Here is a 26,383-nt window from a genome sequence, read left to right on the forward strand (position 1 = left end):
CGAGCCTTCCAGAGACTGCGATCGCCGGCCCGCCTCCCGCGAAACCCAGGGGTCCCGGCCTGCTCTCATCTGCTGTTCAGCTCGTGTACAAGCCCGTCCCGTCGCCGTTCGCAACGCTGAACAGGACAAACAGCTATGAACGGATACGTGCAAGACGTGATCATGCTCCTCGGCGACTCGCTCACCCAGGCGGCATCGCTCCCCCACGGCTTCGCGCAAAAACTGTCGTGTACGCTAGGCCCAAGCAGTGAGGTGGCAGACGAATACTGACCGGTAGCCCAGACGTGTATAACCGTAAGCTTGACGTCGTCAACCGCGGGCTCAGCGGGTACAACACAAAGTGGGCGATCCCCGTCTTTGAGCAGGTGCGCCTCCCGATCCTCACGTCATCACACACGGGTACTGAGCACCCTCCCAGTGCCTCGCGAGGCGCACGGGCACGAACGCGGACCAACTCTTCCCAAAGATCCAGCTGCTCACGATCTGGTTCGGTGCGAACGACTCCTGTCTCGAGCACAGCCCGCAGCACGTCCCGCTCGACGACTTTGTCGAGAACCTTGACAAGCTCGTGCACACCGTGCGCTCTTCCGCATCGGACTACTACACACCCTGGACGCGCGTCGTCCTCTTCACGCCGCCGCCGGTGAACACCCACCAGCGCGGCGCGGACCTCACGAGCCGCGACCCCCCGCGCGAGCTCGACCGTGCGTTCGATGTCACGCGGCAGTATGCAGAGGCCATCAAGCAGGTGGCCCAGAAGCATCGTGTGCCCATAGTCGATGTGTGGACGATACTGTGGGAAGGGTGTGGACAGGAAGAGGCAAAGCTTACAAAGTATCTCACAGATGGACTCCATGTGAATGAGGAGGCGTACGATGTACGTAGCGTTTCGACATGCTATGCTGATAGAACACTGACATCAAGATGCAGCTCATCTATGACGGGCTCATGAAAGTGATTGGGGAACGTTGGCCTGAGTTGTTGCCTGACAACCTGCCAATGGTTTTCCCTCCGTATGTCTTCACAAGGTCAAGCTGTATACAAACTGAGTGACGGCGTTGGCAGATGGGACCAGATCATCAATAACCCGGGCCTTGAGAAGCGCATCCTCTTCAAGGAAGCTTCCCTTCGAGACTGAACACAAAACAATTTAGAAACCTGAAGAATGTACCACTGATGCCGAAATCGTAGGGCGGAGGACCGTCACTCATGTTAGCACATAGCTACATTAACCAAGCATTACGACCATGCCCTTCACATGTATACTAGTCATACCTCGGTATCATCAACAAAGCACGTCTGCAAACGTCCGGGTATAGATCACAGTAGTCCTTTTAAGTATCTCCTACCTGGCCCCCTTACCTCGCAGCCAGAAGACATCAGGAATCCTTGTCAGACTGCTCTGATCGCTCTGTTGGCTGTGCGGACTCCATTTCCTCATCGTCGTCCACGTCCTTCTGCTCTGCCCACCATCGGCCCGCTTGCAAGACGAGCACGCCGGTGAGTGCGACACAGCACATGAGATGAGACGATGCGAGCTCGAGCGTCGGTCCGCGCAGGGTCGGTGGGAAAGGCGGAAGACTCTGGGTCGCGGCCATTCCGCTAGACGTGGGCGTGGACTGGTGCATGAAGGGGAGCGGGAGGGGCTTGAAGTTCTCCACGAGGTCTAGCAGGTTAGCGTTAACATACATCTCGATATGGGCATAACGTGTCGCTTACTGGGGAGAACCGAATAAACGTACATAATGACTGCAGAAGAGTACAGCACTAACAGCCCCATCAGTTCGGGCCGTACAGCACAAGGGCAGACGGGGACTCACGGATGCTGCCCCCGTCGAACATCAGGTTGCCCGCCCTGAGGTCACCAAGGCTCCAAAAGAGTGTCGCCCCTCCAACGAGCGCGACACTCGAGTACACGTACAGTAGCTGTGACGGCATGCGCGAGAGAATCGAATAGTACGTTGCCGCGGTCCAGAGCCGCGCATCGCTCTGAGTCTCGGGACTCTTCCAGAGCGTGAGCGAGTCCGCCATCCAGTGTGTAAACAGCAGTCCTGCGACGCAAATGCAAGGGTCAGTACGGCGCCCCGCTGGCATGAGATAAATTGGGAAGCAATCCCAGGGACGCACCAAGAAGGAACGCTGTCGCACTCACGACGACGCTCATGCGTAGGCCTGCCATACTATTTTCGGTGTCGTATAGCACAGAAACAGGATCTGTTTCTGACGTGGGGGTGCCCGCGCAGGGGCGGATGGTGAGGGTAGAGAAAAGAGGACACTGCCGTCCTGTCGCTCGTGATTTAGACGAAGCGCAGGGGCAATCAATTGATGGCGGCAGGGCGGTATCACGTGACGCGTACACCGTTGCGCGCTAGGCGTCGCGCGTGTGCGTCTTTGCTTCTCTCGTTTGCGCGCAAGCTGTCGAGAGGACGAAGTCTGCTTGTCGTCGAGGATATCCACAGTTTCGAGAGAACGACAACATGCAAGCGCTCCGGGTTTACACGCGTAGCAGCGTCTGTGCAGCCAGGTCTGTACACCGCGCGACTACGAGCGGCGTTCGCTCGCTCTCGATGGCCCCGTCCTCGTCCTCATCCAACGCAGAGCATCAGCGGCCCGTGCCGTGGTTTATCGACCCCTCCGACCTCCCCCGTGCGGGTTCCTGGACACAACCCCTCTCATCTCACCCTCGCCTCAACATCCCATCACTCCCCGCTGACCTCCCGAGCACGCACCCGATCGCAGCCCTCCACGCCCAGCTACTCGCCTCACCGCACCTCGAACATGAATTTTTGAGCGTGCGAGAACCGGTACCAACGGAACCGGGACCACCACTGCCCGACGCTGCGCCACGGGGCCGCCGAAAGCGCGGGCGCACATACGCAGGCGAGGGCGTCGGCGAAGGTGCAATGGGAGTCTGGCGGTGGATCGTCGTCGCGCAGGTGAAGGAGGGCTCCGAGAACAGAGGCGCCATCGAGTCTGTCGCGCGGGTCGTGCGCAAATCGGTGCGTCCTGCTGACTTCTTCTCTGCGCACGTGTGCTCATCCTTGGCAGCTATTGAGCGTCGACCCGCCGCTGCCCCTCGCACAGAAGCGGCGCCGGCCTGTCAATGACGGCTGGCTTATGATCGATGCTGGCGAGTTTGCTGTGCATGTCGTGAGCAGAGCCGCGCGAGAGCAGTTCTTCCCAGAGCGGCGACTCTTCGTTGCATAAGACTATTGCTCAAGATATGTGTGCTTTTTTGCGTATATCCAATCATAATTGGCCCAGCTGTTCCCTACTATGAGGTGGGATAATTTCTTTCTACCGATAAGCTGTCGCGCGTCCCTTCACTCGTCACCACAAACTTCGATAGCTTGCAATGGCTACCAGATTGTCTTTGCTGTGGTGTCATATTTGGTTCTAGAAAACCTGGAGGTTCTTTTCCAGTAAATCTTGAGTGAATTATCACGCTAGCCTGTTGGTGTTAATATTTCACTGAGCGTGCAGTGTTTCACGTTTACAGCGTACTGTATAGTGTCTAACAAGCACACAGCAAGTGTGCAACTGGAAACGAAGAACTGCGAACGTTAGAAAGGGCAAAAGACTCCTATCAAAATTCTCTATGGGCTGAGCACAATTCCTGATGAAAAAAAAATCAAAATATGAAGAGAGAAAAAATTTGCCAGGACCGTGGATTGAACACGGGACCTCCAGAAGATCTCACAAGAGGCTTCAGTCTGTTGCTCTCCCAGCTGAGCTATCCCGGCACCATTAATTGTTATCTTTAGATATCTCTATCACCATTACAGCACTAATATATCCAGCTGGCAGCTTTTACCTAACTTATCTGTCGTACTCCATCACGAACTGCCTCTTGTTTTCTTTTAATTGGGTAGCCGGCCCTCGTCTTCTATTGACGCGGGCAAGTTTCAGACTCAGTGTTTACGTTCAGCAGCCATTATTCGCGCAAAACTGTTATGAGACGGACTAGTAGCAGCCACCACGCCAATACTGGCTGGCACTAACCCCGATTGGCGCATGTGTCCATTGCACCACAGATAATGGTCGATAATGATCCCTCGTATAGCGTCCAAGAAAAACCCTGAGATTTGTACACTAATTATACATGCGTCATGCAGGATTGACTTCCACGCTTATCACTTTACGAGCCTAATGGTGACATCATCCACGGCGCAGGTCTACTGCTTGCCCCACACGGCTTCCTTCCCTGCCTGCTTGGCCTTTTCGTCGCCGACGGCGTGTCCGTATGCCATGCGTGCCGCGCCAGTAGCCATGTTCGCAGCGGTCATAGCCGCACTTGCCGCGGTGGATGCGGCCGAGCTTGCAGTGCTCGCGGCGGTCGAGGTGAGGTCTGAACCCGTCGAGCCTATGCCCGTGCCCGTGCCTGTTGAACGCGCATTGGCCCAGCCGTCGTCTGAGTGTTGCGTGGACGTGATCAGCAACCCGGTATCATTCCTCCACACGAAGCACGCGCACCTTTGTTGGAGTTCTCGTTTAGCGGATCGATGTTCGACGACTCGATGATGCCCGGACGGCCCTCGACGACACCGGCGGTCTTCTTGAAGTTCCGCGCGGCGTCCTCGTGGCCGGTGAAGCTGCTGTTAACACCCGCGCCAAATGAGTCGGTTGTAGGGTCAGTGACCTGCGCAGACTGTGTCAGATCCCGCATGTGACTATGAAGGAGTTTGCACATACGAAGTTAGCCGCGAGCGGGTCGTCGTTGCGCGACGACTCTGTAGGGTTCGCGACGCCGGGGTAAACGTCAGTGCCTCGCGCACCGATAAGAGTGTTGTCCTTGTCGTTCGTAGCCATTTCGTGTTATTAGAAAAGTTTAAGCGTGATAGTCGTAAGAGTTGTCTGGTGGTGATAGAGTAGAGCAAGAGCGAGATTATGACATGGACGGCATATATAACTCCGTAGACGGCCATGATGCAATGGGAATATTCGTCGTGGCGTCGTATATCACAGCTGCGGCACTAGAGGTGGAGTTTTTGCAGGCTAGGGAAGAGCGCTTGTCAAATCGCATTGTGGGACCTTGTGGGGCCCGGGATTGACGTCACACGCAGTCTCTCAGGGCGGCTCTCTCGATGTGCATTGTAATCTATTGTAATCAGCCTATTTCTCTATAGCTAGACGCACACAGACATAATATACGCGGAAAATGACATGTAATAATAGGGTGAGATATGATACGCACAAACTTAGAGGCAGTTACTCTTGTACGATATCCTCCTTTCTAGGTTTGCTGTTCTTGATCTCCTGGCCCTGGCCAATGAGATCCTGCGCCTCGTCGTCTAACACGGTACCTGAGAGCAGTCAGCGACCGCATGAAATACGTAAATGGACAGAGTGGTACTCACCTAGTCCCTCCTCGCGAACCAAGCCAAGGACGTGCTCAAGCTCGACGTACCCATCCTTGTCAACGTCGAGCTTCTCGACGAGGCCCGCCGCGATCTCGGCATCTGGCTTGTGTTTGATGACATTGAACGCCTTCTGGAGATCTTCGGCGGAGATCCTGCCCTGCGGGTCACACGAGATCATCTGGAGCGAAGAACCGACACGCTGATCGTAAGCCTCAAGCTGCTGGTCGATCTTGGTGAGCATCGTCCGGATTCGCTTCGTCAAAGCGCCGGACGGCGATTGCGGGTCCTGTAAATTATTCCGATTGAGTCCTGAACTAGAGGCGATATGTCGTCGCGCATACCTCTTCAGCCTGCAAGTTCTCTTCCATAAGATCGCGCAGCTCCTTCCTCTCCTTCAAAACGCTAGATTTGGCGCTGAGAATAGAAAGCGCCTCCGCAAGTTCCTTGACCTGTTCGGACGTCATGCGGGCGTCGATTTGAGGCTCTTCAGCTGCGCTCTCAGGTATAAGCTGGACTAAATGTCAGAATAAATCTGGGACGAAAGAGAGGTACGACGAACCTCGGATTCGGGCAGGAGCGTCTGGGCAAGACGGGCCTCTTCCTCGCGACGAGCACGGCGGGCATTTTCTTCCTTCTGTTCCTGCTCCTCTTCGTCTTCGATGAGTTCCTCCTGTTGCTGCAAGACCTCGAGCTTCTGCTTGTAGGTCGCCTGGTCGGCCTCGACTTCCAGTTCTGCCTCATTCAACTGCACGGTTGTCAGCAGCTGCAAGCAAACGTCTGCAGCCCAAACGACGCACCAAGTTATCCGGTAAGCCGCTGAGCACATTCTCCAAGCTCTTGATAATGGCCGTCTTTCCGTCCTGGTCCTCAGCCGGGTGACGATCGAACTGGAAGGCACGCGCCAAAATCAGGAGCACGCCAGAGACCCGCTCGTGAAGGTGCAGCTTGATCCATGTCGCCAGCTCCTCGCGAAGCCGAGCGGGACTGACGCCGCCCGTGCGGATGCCACGGCTCTGGCACGCAGCCTGGAGCTCGCTGACGCTGAGCTCGTCAATGCCCTCGCGGTCAATGAGCTGGTCGTCGCGGCGGATGGTCGTGAGCCGGGAGCGAATCGTGCTGCGGAGGAAGTTGTCGGTGCCGAAGGCGTTGATACCCATGTAGCGGCACATGGACACGAGCTGGGGGCGGGACAGATTGTCGAGCGTGAGGTCGTCGTCGAAGAGCCGTGCTACGTTGGTGATATCTTGTGCGGTAGGCGACTCGCCAGTGATGCGGACCTTGCGAAAGAACTCCTTGAAGGCATCGCTGCCAATGATGTGCGCATTGGCTTGAAGCCCAGACTCGCGCATCGTCTCTTGCAGGAACTTGGCCATTTCCAAGCGGACTCGGAGCAACTTGCGCTGTTTCTCCTCCTACAGTGCGAAATTAACGCGATATCACTGTTACGTATGTGTGCACCACTCACTGCAGCAAATTTGTCTTCGAATGTGGACGGGAGCATGTTTGGGAAGAGTTTGAGGGCGACGGGGAGCAGGAATTCCATGAAGGGTACGATGACGAATACCGCGAACGGGACGAGGCGAAGCAAGTCTTGAGTAGTGCGTTTCAACTATGCTTACCATAGTATCGTAGGACTCAAGCACATAAAACAGGCAACGCACCTGTCTTCGCTCTCTCCTCGTCAAGATCTCGCCATGCAGCAGCTTCCATTGCAACCTCGCCGAAATCCTAACCTCGCTCACTAGGAGCTTCGTGCCATGCCAGTAGTGCTGTGCCTCATGCTTAACCTTTTTCCATATCCGCGTCCCGAGCGGTGCTTGCTGTGTCGAGATCTCTTTCGGTGGAGGCGGTGGAGGCGGGTTCTTGGGCTCGGAGGAAGGGTCATTGTTCGCGGTGGAAGTCGGGTTGTTGGTAGCGTGACTTGAAGTTGACGCGTTTCGCGAGTCGGGAGAGGTGTTCAGAGTGCGATAGAATAGCACACGCGATGAAATATGGTTGGGAGTCCTCTGAAATTGTCGCGTGAGCACGACATTTCTAGCGAGGAGCGTCGGCGAGCGGCGGGGTAGCCATATGGACATTCCAGTAGAGAACGTCTGAAGAACCTGCGACTTTGGGTAGCTTATGTGCGTCGTGCTACAAGCATTCAGGGCAAAGACACATACGCTCCGTTCAACTCGACGTTCAAGGTAACATGCAAGTGGGTGACGAAGACGGCCGGCGTAATTAGGGTTTCCGCGCGGCAGGCCCCACCCCTGTTTTCAGCGCTAAGCGAGGTATGGGCCGTGGCGGCGACCCAGTCTATGGGCGCTAAAACGATCGTCCAAATCGGCGAACACTGGGTGGTAAGCGCACTTTTTTCCGGCGTAAAATCAGCCAAAAATTGATTCAACAAGGCCCCAACTTTCTCCGGTTTTCACCTAAAAAAACTGAAGGCAAAACTCAGTTTTCCACCAGTTTTACTGTTTCAGACCTTTTTGGCCGGTCTCGCACCAGTTTCTCCTCAGTTTGCATTGGCGTGAAATCGAGGAATAACTGGGCCTTGTTTGGCTAAGTTTTCTCGAGAAAAAAAAACTGTGCTTACCACCCTGTGGAAGCTGTTGAGAGCGGGTTTATATGGACGACGAGCACAGGCTGATATATGCATCAGTCTCTCCTATCTCTACCATAAAGTCCACTCACAGGGTATCTTCTACAATTGCCACCTATCAGGAACATCTCAACTTGTTCGGTTATGGGAGGCCTGTTTGGCCACACTGGGGCTACAAGACAAGTATTGGTGAGGTTGGTTACATGACCAGCATTGGCCTATTCTGCCCCCTCTTCAACTTCACTCTCCCCCATGACCATTCTGCCAATCTCCGCGACGGTGTTCCACCCAATTTCGAAGTTTTCAAGCTGAGTCCATCTGACATACAACAGAATGGAAGCTTCCTCAAACAGGGGACCATCTTAGCCTCCTCAGGGGTCGCCAAAACAGAATCTGGGTTAGAGTATGTTGCAGTTCTTTGGATGGTTTTATCATGCCAATCCGTCGCAACGTCATAGTGTGGAGGACGTTGTGACCATCGGAACTCCATGTCTGAATCGTTCGTTTGTGTGCACCAAGGACGTTGGTGCAGTCCTCCTCCTCCTGCAAGGTGCTGCCCTTGTCAAGTTGACCGAACAAGCCCAGCACCGCCTTCATGACTACTGTGTCAAACACATCAGGAACTGGGTGCTGTATCTGCACGAGCGTAGCAAGCGATGGGAGGATAAGTATGCGCAGGAGTATGTGCAGGATCTGCTCATCATAACCGGCTCTGTCTTGTCTTCAACCTGGGCACTAGGAGTCTATATGAAGAAATATCCACTGGACCCCGACCGTCCCTGGATATATTTCCCTTTTTGCTGCCACAAGGATTGTCTTAATCCACTAGTTGTGAAACATGCACGTCCAAATGGCCCAGAGTATTATGGGCCATATGCACGCGACGTCAGTATGCTCCTCTTGGAGATCCATTTCAAATTACGCCGGAGTGTGCGTGACATACACATACCTCGCATTGAAGGCCTCAATGCTCCACAGCACCTCGACATCGACACAGGAGGGTGGGAAAGCAATGTAAGTTAATCTCTCACTCTGGTTTTGGCTGGGGTCTTATCAGTGTATGCACTCCAGTGTCACGATGCTGTCGAAGAGATTCTCAATTATATTCTCAAAGTACATCCACACTTTCATTGATCATTACGGGGACTTACTGTGTCGCTTAGTATTTGTCTGCTAAAGTCGCTGTTACTGGGACTCGGGATTTGCGCGCTTTGCTATCCTGTATGCCGACACCCGTAAGCTACCTCATTCCCCATGAGAAAATCAAGCTCATATCCTGTTATAGCCGTCACCTGAGAGTTTCACAAAGAGTCTGAAGAGGCTACGCTCCAAGATTATAGTTGACGATGAAAAGGGTGTGTGTTTGTCATCTATATCACCACTTCCTGGGTAAGGGCTGATGCAGATCCAGTTACAGTTGGGTCAGTGGACATCGAGAGTTCGAATGATACTGTCGGAAAATGATTTTCATGGAGTGATACAAGTGTTCAATGTCTTGATACACTCTGAGGGGTGAGATAATGCATCCTCTCCAATAACCTATGTCCAGCCGTTAAGCTCATAATGCATAAAAATGAAAAATCTGTAGGAAATACCTCTTCTTAGTACACTTCTTCAGAACTTGACAGCAGTGTGCCTATACAGCAGCGTGCATCAATATGATGTGCTGCTGAGTGTGCCCAACGGACATTAAGCGTCCTATGCATTATTAATTTAACGATTGTAACAGGCTCGCAGTTACAGCAATGCCATGAGCTTACAGTCATTTGCATATGAAACTGCAGTCTGTGAGTTTTGTCCTGATATTTGTTTCTCGTATTACCTAAATTTATTTGCTTACCGTCGTTGGCTATTATGTGCATGGCAAAAATCGGCTATACATAATAATGCAGATGTCCCCAGTGAAATTATAGATTTCACAGAGCAATACCAGGACTGTGGATTGAACACTAGACCTCCAGAAGACCCCGGCATCAGTTCTACATTTATGGTAGCATTCTGAGGTTGTCACCAAACTAGCTGAAACCAGTGAACAGAGACTGAACTCACAAAGGTCCTTGTTATGGCAGAGGTTTCTTAGCAAGCCTGAAGCTTGTCTGATTGCCTTATCCGCAGATGAGGTTAGAGCAGAATAAAGAAACATGGATTTACAAAGGAGCTGAAAGCTGGGGTACTACTGTACATGTGCAGGGTATTTATACTACTGCTCAGCCTAACCTAAGAACTAGTCTACTAGTCAAAGGGACTGCGGGTGAGTCAGAGGAACTGCGCCGTATGAGTCGGAAGTGAGTCGTACTACTATACTGGAGCCAGAGGCGAAAGAGGAAATAATATTCCACGCCACCATGCCCATCATAACATTACCCCCTAATCTACCTTCGAGCAACGGTTGAATTAGTTAAGAGCCCAGATCTCCTCCTGCACTCATGCGACTGCCTCCTCAAGAGCCTTCTTGATGACTATGAGTGGCTTTGATTGCTTGTTGCAGCGGCAGCATTCGTGCTTGAGCTGCCTCCGCGAAGCCTTCACAGGAGTTGTCCAATCCGAGAGAGTGCTCGGGGACGTTCAGCCAGGATTGACAATATCGAGGGATTTGTTGGGGGAGGTAAAATGGACTGACTTCTTGGTGGAGATGTGGCTGTTGAACTCATACGATGGAGGAGACGACAAGTTTGACAAAGGGGATGGCTTGTCTTAAAAGGACCGAAAGGACTGGCTGGACAATGGGGAGGTGATGCGTTCGGAGAGGGGTCGAGAATATGTGGGAGTCGACGACAGCATGGGTTCAAAGTTGTTGAATAGGTAGGCAAAATGGATGGAAGGCCCAAATTGATAACGATGGGTGGTGTTAACAATGCGAGCTGCTGATGGGTGCGTTTCCGAGTAGGTGGCAAAATCCCTCCATGCCTCTATGTGCTCTGTGTCTGTCCTCCTGATTTGCATTCTGAGTCTCGTGAGGCCTTAATTGTTGATATGGACCAGGTCTGCAGCGTTGCGATGAGTGTCTGTGAAATGTTCATTGAGAGCATGGAAGCTCGTGACAGTCCTTGCAAATATTTTTATGGCATTGTCCTGTTCCTCGGCAAGTTGCGTGAGGAGTTCGACAGCGCTGTAGTTGTTGTGGATCTCGGTGATTCGCTGGAGGTAGGTGGTTTCGCGGTATTTTTGCTTGATTTCTTCTGCACTTGCGTTGCTTCAGTCCCAGTGCAATTCTAAGTGTTTGTCGACAGAAATGGTGCTTTCGTGGGAGACTGGAGTGGGTGCACGGGATTGGGCAATTTCAGGGGTGTGATAGAATTTGCCTTCCGAGACATCAGCATTGTAGGTGTACTGAATGTCAGGGAGGGGACTGGAAGAGCTTTGAATGCAGATCTGCAAGGTGGAGACAGTGAGGGTGGAGATGGGGACACGTTCAAAAATGGTGGCAAGGGTGGAAGACATTGTGTAGTGGAGAGGTGAGACTGGTTTGTTGGAAAATTCTAGACCCCCTTGCAATGTTCGGACATTGAGAGCAGCTTGAGTGACCCTTTCAAGGAGTTTCAATAAGCGATCAATGATTGAATTTCTATTCCAAGTATGTCTGCAAAATTACAGCGTATATGCCGCGCTGCAATGTCTAAACGTTCTCGTAATGTCCCTAATCGAGACCGCGGCACCTTGAGACAGCTTAAGTTCCCCGTAACCTCTATCCAGGGTTGACGTGTGTTTGAATGGCGCAGCGGCGCTACTTATTGGTCGAACAGAGACGGGATCGTAACTCAACCATCTCTGTCTTCAACCGCCATCTCATTGGCTCTCTCCCTCACTGTCAACGTCTCTAGCTCCCTGTTCTGTCCTAGCGCGGTATGCCAGGATGATATAGTCTAGGGTACTCTGGGTAAGTTTGGAGCCTCGTATTCTCATTCAGCCGGCTGAAACTTACTGATTACTGAGTAACATATAGGATTGCCATGGCGGTTGCAGCTAGAGGCGACCTTATCCATATATCCAGCAGGCACCAACCCTCTCATACGCCATACATTGGCCACCCGTAACGTTCTGGAGCTGCACGCATCGCCGACTGTGCCTGGGCAGCTGTCAAAGCTGCAATAGCATCTTCGATCTCTGCGCTCCAACCTGGCTAGGTACCACTGAGGGGTGCAACATCTCTTATATTGGAAGAGGTATGTTATCTGCTATCACACTGTTGGATTACTGAGCTGATTGCATTCCCAGCACCGTGACATTTTGCCTATGCAGCCAGTGAGTACAGCCATTGCCTCTCTATGGTATATCTGTGTTATTGCCTGTTGTGTATGTAGTACATGTATAGGCTATCATACTATGTATATTTTAAAAGATTTGAGTGCTATTGAGACCAGTCAACGGCCAATATGAAGCCCAAAGATGAGCTGCCTGGCCGCCTGTCTGGCAGCTCGATAGCCCAAAATGATATATTGAGCAGACAAATATCGGCATCTCTCAATGCTAACGTTCTTTAATTAAGGGCTTGCAATGTTCGGGTATCATTGATGCCTTAACTTGCCTTGAAAGGCATTTCAAGGGGAATTTTATTTTTCCGACATTTGGAGACTTGAAACTGGTTGTAGCTGCGACTGGGGTTGTCTTGGCTGGAGAACAAATAGGTAAGTTGTGCCTCCTTTTATACATGTTCAGAATATCTTGGGCATTCTTCAAATGAGATCCGGGTTCCCAGGAATTCTCTGCTTGTGGTTGTTCTTTCCACTTGACAAGGTATTGGACATAGCCATAAGATGTCTTGTGATTGAGTATTGCCTCGACTTCATGCTCTTTGTGGCCGTCAATGATCTCTGGAGGCTGTTCTAGGAAATTGGGGCCGTGTTGCTTGGTTTCATGATACGGAGTGAGAAGCAAGGCATGGAAGACATCGTGAAGTTTTTGCTGCCTTCGAAGATCAAGTTTGTATACCAAAGGTCCTGAAACTTCCTTGATTCTGAATGGTCCCTGACGTTTGGGTGCGAGGTTCTTGAAGGAATAACCATCTTGGAAGTTTGTCATCTCAAGCCAGACCTTCAATGAAACAGTGAAAACTTTCTGTAAGCTCTTGAGGCCATGCAATGCTGTGCTTGGTCTAAGGCAGTGTGGGCCTCTTCATGTGCACGAGTCTGTTCCAGAAGCCATTGTTGTATTGACAGAACCTTGGTCTTGGGAAAGGCTGTGGGGATGATTCTTGGATGTGAGCCATACATGAGATAGAATGGCGAATGCTTTGTGGCGCTGTGTTCTTGGTTATTGAATGCCACTTCCATATTGGGAAGAAGCTGTGCCCAGCTGTGCAGATTGTTCTGGCAGAATATTCTGATGTATGCTTCTATCTCTTGATTGGCTCATTCCGTTTGACTGTCGGTCTGTGGATGGTATGCGGTACTCATTCGTCCTTGTACTCTGGTTAGCTTCCACAATTCTCTCATGACTTGAGAGTCAAATTGCAGACCCTGGTCCGTGAGAAAGATGTCTGGTAGTCCAAACCTTCAGTAGACATATTGATGGTAGAGTTTGGCTGTGCCTAGCACGTTTATCTTCTCCGTACAAGGGAAAAGAATTACCCCCTTCATAGAATCATGGTCTACCATGACCATTTGAGCATTATATCCATGAGACACCAGAAGGTGGGTGATGAAGTTGCAGGTTGTGAATGCGAATGGCTGGTTCTGTCGAGTGGATTTGATTGGTTGAAGAGGTGGAATAGTTGGCTGATGATTGACCTTCATTTGTTGGCATTTTGCACAACCTCGGACATAATTTGAGATGAAGGTCTGCATGCTTGGCCAGAAATATTTGTGTCGGATGAGTTCTCCTGTTTTCCATTGTCCAGGGTGTCCTGCTCCAGAGGAATCATGATAGAAGGATACGATGTGGCATTGGAGTACTTGATTTGCTGGTATGTAGCATTGTTCTTTGTAGAATAGTAGTCTGTCTCTTTCTTCCCATTGATCCATGTTTGACTTGAAGGGAAATGCGTCTGTTTTTCCTAGTCGTGCTGATTGTACTTGTTCAGCAATGTCGTTATGTGTGAGATGTTTCTGAATATCTTCTGCTAATTTATAGTCCACACTTAAAGTGGGTGCTTCAATTTCAATATCCGAGATGATTGCTTCTTCTGTGAATAATGAATCTGGTAGGAGGATTGTGGTGACAAATTTGTCCTTGGGTAGTAACACTTCTTCTGTGTTATCAAATTTTGCATCTGCTGGTGCAAAGGCTCTTGTCATAGTGTCTGCCTGAATGAGTCTAGTGCCTGCGTGGTGTTCGAGTTTGTAATTGAACTGGGATAGGAGTAGTTGCCATCTTGCTTGTCGTTTATTTAGTCGCTGTGGAGACTGGAAGTATGTGAGGTTTTTGTGGTCTGTGAGGATCTTTGTGGCGCTTGGATTTCCTTCTGAGTAGTGGCACCATGCTTCGAGCACTTGTACTATTGCCAGTAATTCTCTATCGTATATTTCGTAGTTGCATTCTGCTGGGTTGAAGGATTGGGATGGGTAGGCAACTGGTAGCCAATCTCTGTTGATGTCCTGTTGTTGGAGTACTGCTGCTGTCGTGAAGAGCAAGGCATCTGCTTCAATGAAGAATGGCTTTGTGGCGTCTGGCATCAATAGAAGAGGCGCTGAGGTAAATCGTTGTTTCAGCATATCAAAAGCCTTCTAACATTCATCTGTCCAATTGAACAGCTTGTCCTTCTTGGTGAGTTCATTAAGTGGCTTGACAATGTCTGAGTAGTGGTTGATGAAGCATCGATAGAAATTGCCGAATCCTAGAAATCCTCAAACTTGCTTGACGGTAGTTGGTATTGGCCAGTCTAATATTCCTTTGATTTTGACTGGGTCCATGGCGACTTGGTTGTGCGATACAAGTGCTCTGAGAAATTTGACTTGCCATGCATTAAAGGTGCATTTCTCAAGTTTGAGGAAAAGGTCATTGTCTCAGAGTCTTTGGAGGATTCTTTGTGTTCGCTTTCTGTGTTCATTTTGATTGGATGAATGGATAAGCATGTCATCCATATAAATGACTAGCCATCCTTCATTGACCATGTCGCGGAATAGGTCATTCATCATTGCTTGAAATGTTGCCGGGGAGTTGCATAGTCCAAAGAACATGACTGTTGGTTCGAATAGTCCTCTGTTCGTTTTGAAGGCTGCTTTCCATTGATCTCCATCTTTGATTTGTACATTGTTGTATCCTGCTCGTAAATCAAGCTTGGTGAATATGCTTGATCCTTTGAGTTGATTGACGAGGTCTGAAATGAGCGGGAGTAGATATGCATTTTTGATAGTGCCATCGTTCAGATATCAGTAGTCTTGGCACGGCCTTAGTGTTCCATTCTTTTTTCCTACAAAGAAGAATGGTGAGGCCATTGGTGATTTGAATGGGCGTATGTAGCCTTTTTGCATATTCTCATCGAGGAATTCGTTGAGTTTCTGTTGTTCTAATGGAGATAATGGGTAGATCTTGCAATCTTTAGAAATGAAGTCCGGTTTCAGATCAATAGCGTGGTCGTATGGTCTTGATTCAGGAAACCATTTGGCTGCTTGTTTCTCAAAGACATCTTGATAGTCTTGGTAAGCGGTTGGTAGTTCGTTCTTCATGTTCTCCATTGCTTGTTGTGCCATTGCCATTGCTGGGTTGATTTTCGCATTGATCCATAGGAATGCTATGTCCTTGGCCATTTCATCTGGTTTGGTGTGCATAGTGTATGCGAAGGAGTTTCCTGGAGTGTATGCAAGGATATAGTCTCCTTCTTCACATTGTTCTGCTTGTACAATGGGTTCTGAGGCAATTATCAAAGAGATGTGTATAGACCGGTCCAGAGGTGCTCTTTTTCTGAGAAGATGCAGCACATGTCAGGCTATTTCTTCTGGTCTAGCTTCTGGTAATACTTTGGCATTGGTGGATCCAAATCCTTTTGATCCTCATTTAGTTCCTGGTAAGGTTTCGGCTTGCTTGGGTTTTGCCATAGAGATTCATTCGATTACTAGTTGTACCACTCGATCCCCTTTGACCACCTTGTGTTCTTTGATTTTGGAGTTGATGAAGAGTATGCAGATTTCTCCGGTATAGTCTCTGTTGATTACTCCTGCTTCTACGTCGATTCCCTTGACTGCTAGTCCGCTTCTTGGTGCGATTTGTCCATAGGTTCCTTCAGGAACCTGAGCGCTTAGTCCTGTTTTGATAAGCACGCGAGATTGAGGTGGTATTATTTGGTCTTCGCTTGCATAGAGGTCAAGTTCTGCGGCTTCTTCTGTTCCTTTAGTAGGTACTTGTCCTCCTTCTAAGATAGTAACCGCGAACTCTGTTTCTTCTCTGAGGAGTGCTGAGTCGTTGGACGGAAGGGTATTGATGTTTCTGCCTTCATTATCCAGTAATTCTTTGATTTCACATCTTTGAATTCTTTTTGAGAAGTCTAAAGTGCCTTTGCTCCAGTTGATGGACAGGTTTCTTTCTTGTAACCAGTCCATGCTGAGGATGATGTCTTGCTTGCCTAATTGGGTAACTAACAACCTTTCTTTGGTAGGTTGGTTTCCCACATTCATGTCAATTTCAACTTCGTTGCGAATGAACCCTAGTTTGTTCGGGGTTCCATCAACATTGAATACCTTGATTGGTCTTTTCAAGGGTTTTTCTTGTAGTCCTAACTCTCAGACTGTTTGTCAATTGATGAATTTGCCTTGTGCTCCTGAGTCGACTAGTGCAAGGACTTTTCCAATGATTTCTTTTGCTCTGATTTGGATGGGGATACGCATTGATTTTGATTGCATGTCAGCAATTAATACAGAGGAAATTGATATTCTGAGAGGCATTGACATTGGGGCAACCCTCAGACATGAAAATCCGGATTAGCTTTGAGGTAATGGGCAAAGAGATCCTTAGCCTCGTCTTGAGAGAGTTTGGTTACTTCTTTGACCAAGTCTCTGGGTTCGTTGTTGAGATCAATGAGGTTGGGTTCTTCTTTGACCGTTGTGGTGCAGACATTGGTGGAATTTCCTTTATTCCAATGTTCAGAGCATTGGTTTGTCTGAGAGCGATTGCCCTGTTGCAGGCAGTTGGATTGGTATTTTTCTTGCTGGTCGCGTTGTTGGGATTTCTTGGGTGAAGGGCAATTTCTAGCAATATGTCCTTTGCCTTTGCGATTGAAGCATCGTCCTTCACGACGTGTTTGGTCTCGGGAGATGGCGTCAATATCCATAGCATCAGGATCGCGTTCCTGAGTTCTTTCTCCTTCTCCATTTCCTCCAGAGTGAGAGGTGTTCCTGTTAACCCTTCCCCTTTGTCTTTCTCGTCTGAGCTTGTCCCATTTTATCTCTGCGTTGTCCAACTTGAGTGCTTCTTTTTGCCATCCTTGGAGTGTGGTCAGTTTCTTTTCTTGTTTGATGAGAGTTTTAGCAAGATCAGCCTTGAGTCCTCCTGTATAGGTGCGTTGGAGGTAGGTATCTGTACTTGGGTTGCCATATTTGGCTTCCTTGACAAGTCGATTGAATTTGACATTGTAGTCATTGGCAGAGTCGAAGTCTGCTTGCATTATTCTGTCAAGTTTTACAATGGTGTCAACTTCGCTATCCACTTTTTGGAAGGCTTTGGCAAAGTCTTCCTTGAATTTGGTCCACGTAGGCCATGCTGTACTTGCTTCATATTTGTCAAACTTGGTGCGACACCAGTTGTGTGGTTTCTTCTCGGTGTTGCTGAGTACAAAGAGAATTTTCTTTGCATCCTTAGTCGTGTCTTTGCCTTTAAAGTAGATGTCGCAGTCTTTCAGGAAGTCCTGAATTCATTGTGTGCCATCAAATTTCTGGGGCTTTGGAGTAGAGGCATGTTCATTCACTTTTTAAAGTGCCTCAATCATTTCTCGCATGAGAGTATTCGTGTCCGCCATTGTGGAGGTGGTCTGAAGTTGTCTGGTGACTTCGTATATTTCTTCCTGTTGTCCAGGTGGGATTGGTATGTCAAGGTTTGGCAGGGGAATGTCAAATGGTTCAAGTCTGATTTCTGGTCCCTGAAGTGATCCTTGCTTTTGTACTTCAGGTGTTTCATTGTCTACTTCAATAGAGGTAGAGGTTTCTGCTCCGCTGGGTGCTTGGCTGTGTCTGCGAAATTGATCATACGGATGTGGTGTATGTGGTCTGGATGGTGGTGTGCTGGTGGATAGTGGTTGTTGGGCTTGTTCTTCTCTAAGCCTGGCTTCTTCGTTAAGCCTGTCTCTTTCTTGGAGAAAGGTTACTTGTTCTGGGTCACAGAGGACGAGTCCTTGTGGTACTCGTACAGTTCCTTGGTATGCGTAGTATCGGTTGGGGCAGGGTTGTTCAAAACAACTCCTCCAATGTCCTTTGTCATATCAGTTGTAGTTGTGCCTATCGTCAGGCCTGAGGTTGTGTCTGTGTGCTGCTGTAACATAGTCATTCACTCCAGTTACTTGTGGGGTAGTCATCTTGACTATTCTTTGTGGCGTAGACCTGTCTTAGGTTTGCCTTGTTGAGAAGCTTTCAGCTAATGTTATGGCAGAGGTTTCTTAGCAAGCCTGAAGCTTGTCTGATTGCCTTATCCGCAGATGAGGTTAGAGCAGAATAAAGAAACATGGATTTACAAAGGAGCTGAAAGCTGGGGTACTACTGTACATGCGCGGGGTATTTATACTACTGCTCAGCCTAACCTAAGAACTAGTCTACTAGTCAAAGGGACTGCGGGTGAGTCAGAGGAACTGCGCCGTATGAGTCGGAAGTGAGTCGTACTACTATACTGGAGTCAGAGACGAAAGAGGAAATGATATCCCACGCCACCATGCCCATTATAACAGTCCTCCCGCACTACTCTGGTTTGTTTTCCCACCACTTGCAAAGGGTTGCCTGCAACGATACCCTAATCTCATTTGTTGCACCACTCAATGTTCAGGATAACAGTAAAATTACGTTAGTATAAACAATAATTTGTATTGAGTATTCAAGTTATATTCCTAAACAAGCGTGTATGCCGCGTAACTCAGACAAATAAATTATTCGTACTCGTCCAGCTTGACATTTGCGGCGGTCTGCAGCCTGCGGCCTTCACTACCTCGCGACCAACGATTCAGCTGATTTACGAGCCTCCGCTCCAATAATATATGACGCACATATGATGGGCGGACGGTCTCTCTCTACGCTCAAAGTCCTCGAGCTCCGTTAGACGAAGGAAAATTTATCCCTGTTATCTCATTGGTATAGTCGCCTTGCCCTACTCGCGTGTACCTATTGCATCCCAGGTTCACTTACACCTTTGCTTCTGCATTGACATTTGAGACATTTAATATCGCAGGACCTCTACGTTCCCGACCTTCCGCTCCGGGCGGGCCCCTCTTACTGGATATGAAGCGCTTACATCCTGAGGCCGTGGACGAAGGACAGTAGCCCTGCTCCTCGCAGAGTTACCAGGCAGTGAACTACGAATGATCGCCGTCACGGTAGTATTCATTTTTGATATCTGACATGCGCATAGGGACATAGAGCAACGGTTTTTACCGAGCTCTGCACTCTATTCAAAGTTTAGCCTTCCCGTATGTGCCACTAGTGAGCAATTTCATGTAATTTTCGCTGTTTATATCAGACCACCTGGAGAGCATGGTGTTAGCGAAACATGCTAGAGCGATAACACTGGATCATACAGTGGGTATGCCATAGAGGCCTTATCATAATGTATCTCTGGGTAATGCTCTCGTATCGCGTCGATAAGAGCGTCGTATACGATCTGAAGGGTTGATGAGAACAATAGCTATGGAAGTTCTCGCAGTAAAGCGTACCTTGTACCCTTCCTTGCCCAAGTGAAGGCCGTCAGAAAGGAACTGGGTCAGATTCTCTTCTTTCTTGCCGGCCGCCTCCCAGATGAGGTTCCATATGTCGAGCACAACGACACTTTCCTGCGCTGCTACTTGCTTGACTGCCTCAGCATATGTCCTCGATCCAGCGAGATTGCGATCCAAAGTGTTCCTCGGGACGTTCACGCGCAGGAACTCGATCCACAATCGCGGCGCAGACAGGCGGTGGCGTAATCAGAACGATATGAGTTTCGGGAGAGTACCACTCCGATTCGGGATCTTTGACCATCCAGATCAGCTTGCTCAAATTCGCCTTGAAGGTGTCCAGCGGCACATGCTGGTGCTCCCCGGGGAAGGCGGCGTCGTTCGCACCGAACCAGATAGTAAGGAGCTGTATTCTGGCTAGTTTTTGACGCTCTGTACGCTTTGGAAACACCTAGATAAATCTTTGGTAGGCCGAATAGGACGAGAAATAGCGTGACACGTGCCTTCTCGAAGACGGGTAGAACCCATGCCGTATTGTACCCGCTGAAGCCCCGCACGATGATGTCAAGCTTGCGGTTGTACACATCTTGAAGTTACAATAAGCAAGGTCGCACCGAAGAAGCGAGCCAAGGGATGACACCCACTGGTAAGTTGTTGACAGAGACCGAACGGAGCAGTACTCATTTCGGTGATGGAGTCGCCCAGGAGCATGATAGCGTCCTGGATGTAGCCTGACATGGTGCACTTCGGTGGTTGTTATAGTCTATACGTGTGGCAAAGCTTCAGGACGGCAAGAGTATATATACTACTACTGCATCTCAGGCTCGGTCATCACTGGCCACGGTGGTGACGTCGCTGTCAGTGTTCTCATGCGAATCACCGTAACAGGAAGACCGCTTACATCCAGACGCAAACCATCTTCTCAGATTACGGCACATAGTCCGGCGATGCGCGTAAATCCTGAGAGAAAACCTTTGTGGAACTTTGTCATTCGCGAGCAGTACCTGCACGTTGCACGAACCGCAGAATGTTCATGATCACGTTACTGGATTACGCTAACCTAGGGCGCTGCTCAGCCGTGTGTATATGACAGTAAAGTTAAAAGTACAAACTGTAGGACACACCTACACGAACCCATCCTTAGCGACGTGGGAGGACCAGCGAACTTACTTACTTCGATCGAAGCGCCACGCTCAGATCGCTACCCCGATCGGGCGCTTCTTCACCAGCTGTGCTGCAGGCGCCCAAGGAGTTTTCCATCTCATTTGACTTCGAACCTCTGCTCTCGCCTGCCCAAATGACGGCGGTAGCCTCTCCTGATCATCTACGTCTCACACCCGCTCAGAAGAAGGCGCGCCGACAGCATCTAAAAACAACGAAAAACAGACCCACAGACATCAAGGAAGGTTGGACGCCGTTCAGAGCCGCGGAGAAGCGGTTCAAAGCAAAATGGCCGCCACCAGACATGTCTAGCGTGCTTGATTTGCACCTTGAAGATACAGATTGCGCTAGTGGCAGCGGCGGAGAGGCTTCGCAGACAGGACGGAGAGGTGCTGTCGACTGGAGGCAAATCGATGTACCCGTGAACGAGAAGGGCAACAAGGCGTATGTGTTTCCTCGGATCTCCGGTATGCGAGATCATTTTGTATCGCGCATGTACATACTCATTGCCTACATTATATGCAAATATATGATATGCCGACTCTCAGGTCTCGTTTACCTGCCCGGATTCGTGAGTTCCGATGAGCAGCGTCGTCTCATACACTGGAGTCTAAAAGATCACGCCAAACTCCCAAACGAAACTAATCTTGACGCACACTATTTGTTTCCACCAGGAGGGCTCTGGGATGTGTACCTCAAATTTTTGAACGACGGTACAGACGAAGAGACAATCCAGCCCAAAGCCTCAACCTCATCTTCGCCGGCGGCCTCTTCTACGCCATATAACGCTTCGGCAGACCCCACTAGCGGTCCACGCACTCTCATCTCCAATTCACCTGCCTCTCCTTCCTTGCTGCCAACTCTCCTGACGTTGTCTACACCTCCACCGGCACCATCACCGAACGCGAAGCCCTGCTCGCCTGCCGCACTCGTCCCCAAGCTGCGCTGGGCGAACATTGGCTGGCACTACCACTGGGGGAACAAGCAGTACGACTTCACCCGTGGCAGGGGCGGCGGTGTCGCAGAGGTGTACCGGGCGGTGTGCAAGCGCGCTGTGCAAAGTGTCAATTGGGAAGATGTTTATCGCGGCATTGCGATCACTGCCGATGAAGGAGACGGAGGGGCCATTGAGGAGTGGAGGACATGGCGAGAAGACTATGGTGCGTGTCGACTCCCCCTCGGTCGCGGCTCAAACTATTTGGCTCACCTGGACCTTGGCTAGAGCCGGACGCGGGCATTGTGAACTTCTATCAGACTTCGGATACACTCATGGCACACGTCGATCGCTCTGAACTCTGCGCTGCATCGCCACTCGTCTCCATCTCGTATGTAGTGTTTCTTACATGCCGTGAATATTCTCTTATAGCTACTGCTGCCAATAGACTAGGCTGTACAGCAGTCTTCCTCATCGGAGGGCCTACGCGTGATACAGAGCCAGTACCAATCTTTCTGCGTTCTGGAGACGTGCTCATCATGTCTGGGCCGTGTCGGCGAGCATATCACGGTATGCTGCCTTCCACTTTCATGCATCGCGATGCTCAGCGTTCGCGCAGGTGTACCGAGAATTCTCGAAGATACCTGTCCCGCGCATCTCCTCGGAAGCTTCAACTCGCAGACAGCCCCCTCCAGTGACCAGGGGGATGATTGGAAACCATACGCAGAATATATGCGCAGCGCACGTATCAACGTGAACGTCCGCCAAGTCTTCCCGCGTGGCTTCGATCCTGGGCTACCTATCTGAGCCAACTCCATACGGCAAATTAGGTGAATTTACGCGGACATGTACAGCATAATTACATTTGTTATTACCATACATACATACAATGCGATAGACTTCATGCGTGTAGATATAATCAAGTACAAACATCAATGATCGAGGTATCACCAGAATGTGCGCAAGATGTGACAGTGTGGACAAGTACACGGCGTACAGTAGAGGATGCGTTGAGTGCAATGGGAGAATGGCGTTGAACACAATGAGAGGATAGCGTTATGGATATTAGTCAAAGTGCATCCAATGTCCTGGGACTCCGAGTCTACATTTCTCACAATCAGCGCGAGGACCCATCGTGAATCGCTGTTTTCGTGCGGGTATTGGTGCAGATGGTGGCATATGGCATTGAGGTGACTGTGTGACGTTCGAAGACTGTGAATGATTTTGGGGCGATGAGAAGGCGTGGCCGTGGGTATCATGCAGCGCAGAAGGTGATGAGAAAGCTTGTGGTAGCATGCTGGGCGATGTGGAATGCGAGAATGCGGAGGACGAGCTTGATGGTGCGACAGTGGACGAAAGTGAATGCGATGAGAGCGAGGAGAAGCTGGGATATACCGGTATACTGGGTATCGACGGCAAGGCAGACAGCGAGCGGCTTGGAGACTGGGAGGAGTGCATTGGGACGTCGTGGTCCATATTCTAGTTTAAACGACGCGAGGAAGATGTGAAGAGAGAATTAGCTCTTGTATGAGATCGAGAAAAAGGTAGGGACAGTGGCGTACCATGTTTTCGTCCTGGCTCCCAGACACTGCCATCTCTACTAGGGGTGCAAGCTTCATCTCGTGTTCCATATTCTCCTTGCCTATACTTAGGCTCCGGGTGCGCGTCACCCAGTCTTCAGAGACCTGCCTGTCCTGCATCGCAGGCGGTGGCTGGAGTGGCTGCGGAAAGGGGGTTACAGCGAAAGCATCCGCAATTGACTGGCGTTTCTACACACACAGGTAACTGTTAGCTGCAACCTAAACCTGAGGCGAAGGAGACACGCACTGTTGGCCGCTCGTACGGGTTGGGTGACGGCGGTGAGCGGGGTCGCTTCTGCTTGCCTGAGCGGTGGTTGCGAAACGACGACGAGCGCGTGTCGACGTCCATTTTGTGCGACCAGGAGATTACAAGTTGCGCTACTGAGACGGCTGGGCTCCTTGTGGTTCGAGCGCAAGTGTACATGCGGGAGGCAGGTGGCCGTCGTTTTATGAGAGTCTGAAGCGCCGTATCCATATACGCTGTGGCGGGCAGATCGCCGCGAGGCAGCGACTGCCCTATGCCCGTTGGATAAAAGTCAGCAGAGAGAGGCACACTAACATGATAACGAATGCTTCGTGGAGAAATTTGTGGAGATACAATAAGATTAAGAGAAGAAAAGCCTTCCGGCATCGCCCAAAGGAGGCAACTGGCGCATCTGTACTGTACTACGGCTTGACGCTAAGGCCAGCCATGCATGTTGCTTGTACGGCACTGAGTAGGTATACAAGAAAATTCGGACTACACGCTCTGCAGTTATATTGGACAGCGAAGTAGCATAAGAATGCAAAATCCCTGGGTCAGTACTGGCTAGTCTGAGTCCGAGTCCGAGTCCGCACGCCGCGGCCGCTGCAGCACCTCGGGCGGGTCCGCGACGCCAACATCGTCCCATATCAGCTCCCTGACAAGCTCACTAAGTTCATTTAACTCTTCCCTACCCATGCCTTTACATCTTGAAATTACGAGTTTGTCTAAACGGAGACCTCCCTGAGCTCGCTCGACCAGGGTGTGCTTGACAAGATCGATTTCGAAGTCTTCCTCGTTCATGGAGTCTTCCTCGTTCGTGAAGTCGTCGCCGAACGACCACAGATGCACGAATTGATAGCCAAAGATGTGTAGAGTTTTCAGCGACGGGAACAAAAACTGTTTGTGCGGTCCCCAGGGCACCCGCAGGGCGGTAAGCAGAGGCCTCACACCACAACCGCGCGCGAAGGCAGTCTCCACCTTGCAAAGGGACGCGAGACCGGCCTGAAGACTTTCAGGACTCACTGGGTCGGGGCCGTGCCAGTGGTCTCCGTATGTGTCAATCGCAAAGGCTTGTACTTGTTGAAGCGCCGAGACGAGGCTCAGCTTCTTCATACTAGCCGGGTCCGCCGGCATAGACGTTGAGAACCACCGTATGGAAAAACTCAAGGAGGGTAACGTTGCGAACATGGTTCCATCCGGATCATTCTCATAAATAGCCGGATCTAGAGGTATCACTGAGGACCATCCGTTCAAGTTGAAAGTATTAGTGCCTCCGGGACCGTGATTCGACCGGAGAGCGAGCGTCAGAACAGGTGAAGGGGAAGCGAGCGCTCCGCTGCTACTCCCCGAGAGCCGTGACTCTAGCGCAGAGAATAGATAGTGGGCTTCGTCTTCCTGGAAAGCACAGAATGGAGATATCCCTGTTTGTGAGATCTGGACTGAAACGTCTCCTGGGAAGCACAGATTTCGCAACACCAAGGCTACATCCACATCGAATGTGTGAGATACCAGGTGCAAATGTCGCAAGGAGGGAAGCACGGCACCGGTGTCGGCAAAGAGTGGAAGCTGCCGCCAATCAGCGGGCAGAGGAAAGAAAGAGTCTATGAAAACCAGGCGTTCGAGTCTTGTCAACTGTCCGAGCGCTTCAAAAAAGGGTCGCAGCATGGTCGAATCTGGCATACGCAATTGGTCAAGTAGGAGTGATTTGAGCGATGGGGCCAGCAAGGGTTTGATGACTTGATAAGGTAGCATGTGAGATCGAAGAGTGTGCAAGTGTGGTAGGTGTGGTGATATGAAACATGGCAAGGTTGGCTGGCTGGTTACCGTGTAATCGAGATTCAACTCTCGCATACCGGTGAGAAGTAGCTCCCGTCCTGATTCGTATATAGGAGGAAATGTTAGAAGGGAGTCGCCGAGTTTGATGAGGAGGGAGTGGACGCGAGACGAAGCTCGCAGGATCGGCATCCAGCATCCAGCTTGAAGCTCTTCCCCGTGCATATCCGTCCCGAAGAAGTGGACATGGAGCGGCACTGCGTTCTCGGATCTCTCTAAGAAGCTGGTGACAAATTCTGGGTTGGTGACCTCGATGTTCGTCCAAAGCGCGGACATGTGTAGGGCAACTTCTCGCCAGTGATGGCAGACATGCGTCAGTCGCAGCCACCCGTAATGTGGTGCATGATTCCAGCTAGGTCCATATATGTTGTCATGGCGCAAAGGAATGCATAGCGTGAAGATCTCCACCAACAGTTCATCCGGGAGACACATCACGAGTGTACTCGCGTTGAGACGACGAATCAGTCGTGCTGCTTCGATCCTGTGGTGTTCAATCCCTGCCTCGATCTTCAAGCGTTCTTCGTTAGAAAGAGGGACATAAGCACCGGTAGCTATCATTGTCGCCGATTCTGGACCTGAATAAGGCAAGCTGCTTGATAGTCAACACTTTGGTTCCCAAGGGGGACGGGATACAGTTACTAACGCTGTTGCTGTAAATTAGCAGCGCAGATGTACTCACGCAAACAACAAATTATGACAGCCAAACTCTGGTCCTGACGCGATGCTTAACAAGTCACGGTTGAGTTCGGACAAGGGTTGAAGATACAGTAACGTCCGGCATCCGGCGTCTCGGATCAGACCGCAGCCATTGTGGCGTAGCGCCGAGGCAGCTTGAGCATGTCGCAACGAGGCCAGCATTCTCCCACAGCTTGGCACACAAAAAGAAAATACAGCGTAGCCTGGAT

General features: G+C 50.4%; 9 protein-coding genes and 1 non-coding gene across 10 annotated transcripts; 4 read left to right on the forward strand and 6 right to left on the reverse strand.

The window, feature by feature from the left end:
• The first annotated feature begins 146 nt into the window (after positions 1 to 146).
• PHACADRAFT_256831 (uncharacterized protein) lies at positions 147 to 2,251 on the forward strand. The gene is made up of 8 exons (XM_007396144.1): positions 147 to 229; positions 283 to 365; positions 419 to 877; positions 931 to 1,013; positions 1,066 to 1,666; positions 1,720 to 1,767; positions 1,821 to 2,051; positions 2,128 to 2,251. Exons 1-5 carry the CDS (start codon positions 163 to 165, stop codon positions 1,136 to 1,138), a joined length of 765 nt encoding a protein of 254 aa, XP_007396206.1. The 5' UTR covers positions 147 to 162; the 3' UTR covers positions 1,139 to 1,666; positions 1,720 to 1,767; positions 1,821 to 2,051; positions 2,128 to 2,251.
• A 465-nt stretch (positions 2,252 to 2,716) lies between these two features.
• Positions 2,717 to 3,294, forward strand: PHACADRAFT_256835 (uncharacterized protein). The gene is made up of 2 exons (XM_007396145.1): positions 2,717 to 2,999; positions 3,049 to 3,294. The coding sequence occupies exons 1-2, from the start codon at positions 2,904 to 2,906 to the stop codon at positions 3,205 to 3,207; spliced, it is 255 nt and encodes an 84-aa protein (XP_007396207.1). The 5' UTR covers positions 2,717 to 2,903; the 3' UTR covers positions 3,208 to 3,294.
• Positions 3,295 to 3,656: 362 nt separating this feature from the next.
• Positions 3,657 to 3,743, reverse strand: PHACADRAFT_t78. The gene has a single exon. It is a non-coding gene; the product is annotated as a tRNA-Phe (tRNA).
• Positions 3,744 to 4,063: 320 nt separating this feature from the next.
• PHACADRAFT_144819 (uncharacterized protein) lies at positions 4,064 to 4,809 on the reverse strand (the record flags this gene model as incomplete). Its single annotated transcript, XM_007396146.1, has 3 exons — positions 4,064 to 4,411; positions 4,474 to 4,639; positions 4,693 to 4,809. The coding sequence occupies 3 exons, from the start codon at positions 4,807 to 4,809 to the stop codon at positions 4,176 to 4,178; spliced, it is 519 nt and encodes a 172-aa protein (XP_007396208.1). The 3' UTR covers positions 4,064 to 4,175.
• Positions 4,810 to 5,093: 284 nt separating this feature from the next.
• PHACADRAFT_256836 (uncharacterized protein) lies at positions 5,094 to 7,557 on the reverse strand. Its single transcript, XM_007396147.1, has 7 exons — positions 7,022 to 7,557; positions 6,826 to 6,969; positions 6,158 to 6,772; positions 5,920 to 6,105; positions 5,702 to 5,869; positions 5,358 to 5,646; positions 5,094 to 5,303 (listed from the first exon to the last, which is right to left on the reverse strand). The coding sequence occupies exons 1-7, from the start codon at positions 7,436 to 7,438 to the stop codon at positions 5,209 to 5,211; spliced, it is 1,914 nt and encodes a 637-aa protein (XP_007396209.1). The 5' UTR covers positions 7,439 to 7,557; the 3' UTR covers positions 5,094 to 5,208.
• A 795-nt stretch (positions 7,558 to 8,352) lies between these two features.
• On the forward strand, positions 8,353 to 9,411 carry PHACADRAFT_195957 (uncharacterized protein; the record flags this gene model as incomplete). Its single annotated transcript, XM_007396148.1, has 5 exons — positions 8,353 to 8,961; positions 9,019 to 9,060; positions 9,111 to 9,182; positions 9,233 to 9,302; positions 9,359 to 9,411. The coding sequence occupies 5 exons, from the start codon at positions 8,353 to 8,355 to the stop codon at positions 9,409 to 9,411; spliced, it is 846 nt and encodes a 281-aa protein (XP_007396210.1).
• A 1,497-nt stretch (positions 9,412 to 10,908) lies between these two features.
• PHACADRAFT_195958 (uncharacterized protein) lies at positions 10,909 to 11,388 on the reverse strand (the record flags this gene model as incomplete). The annotated part of the gene is made up of 2 exons (XM_007396149.1): positions 10,909 to 11,126; positions 11,214 to 11,388. The coding sequence occupies 2 exons, from the start codon at positions 11,386 to 11,388 to the stop codon at positions 10,909 to 10,911; spliced, it is 393 nt and encodes a 130-aa protein (XP_007396211.1).
• An 8,178-nt stretch (positions 11,389 to 19,566) lies between these two features.
• On the reverse strand, positions 19,567 to 20,584 carry PHACADRAFT_174060 (uncharacterized protein; the record flags this gene model as incomplete). Its single annotated transcript, XM_007396150.1, has 5 exons — positions 20,371 to 20,584; positions 20,230 to 20,312; positions 19,962 to 20,177; positions 19,727 to 19,936; positions 19,567 to 19,674 (listed from the first exon to the last, which is right to left on the reverse strand). The coding sequence occupies exons 1-5, from the start codon at positions 20,462 to 20,464 to the stop codon at positions 19,567 to 19,569; spliced, it is 711 nt and encodes a 236-aa protein (XP_007396212.1). The 5' UTR covers positions 20,465 to 20,584.
• A 356-nt stretch (positions 20,585 to 20,940) lies between these two features.
• Positions 20,941 to 23,316, forward strand: PHACADRAFT_174062 (uncharacterized protein). Its single transcript, XM_007396151.1, has 4 exons — positions 20,941 to 22,047; positions 22,110 to 22,212; positions 22,270 to 22,391; positions 22,441 to 23,316. The coding sequence occupies exons 1-4, from the start codon at positions 21,024 to 21,026 to the stop codon at positions 22,626 to 22,628; spliced, it is 1,437 nt and encodes a 478-aa protein (XP_007396213.1). The 5' UTR covers positions 20,941 to 21,023; the 3' UTR covers positions 22,629 to 23,316.
• Positions 23,317 to 24,122: 806 nt separating this feature from the next.
• Positions 24,123 to 26,082, reverse strand: PHACADRAFT_256839 (uncharacterized protein). The gene has a single exon (XM_007396152.1). The coding sequence runs from the start codon at positions 26,034 to 26,036 to the stop codon at positions 24,210 to 24,212; it is 1,827 nt and encodes a 608-aa protein (XP_007396214.1). The 5' UTR covers positions 26,037 to 26,082; the 3' UTR covers positions 24,123 to 24,209.
• Between the last annotated feature and the right edge of the window lie 301 nt (positions 26,083 to 26,383).

Source organism: Phanerochaete carnosa (genome assembly GCF_000300595.1).
Source record: "Phanerochaete carnosa HHB-10118-sp unplaced genomic scaffold PHACAscaffold_5, whole genome shotgun sequence".
NCBI classification, from domain to species: Eukaryota; Fungi; Basidiomycota; class Agaricomycetes; order Polyporales; family Phanerochaetaceae; genus Phanerochaete; species Phanerochaete carnosa.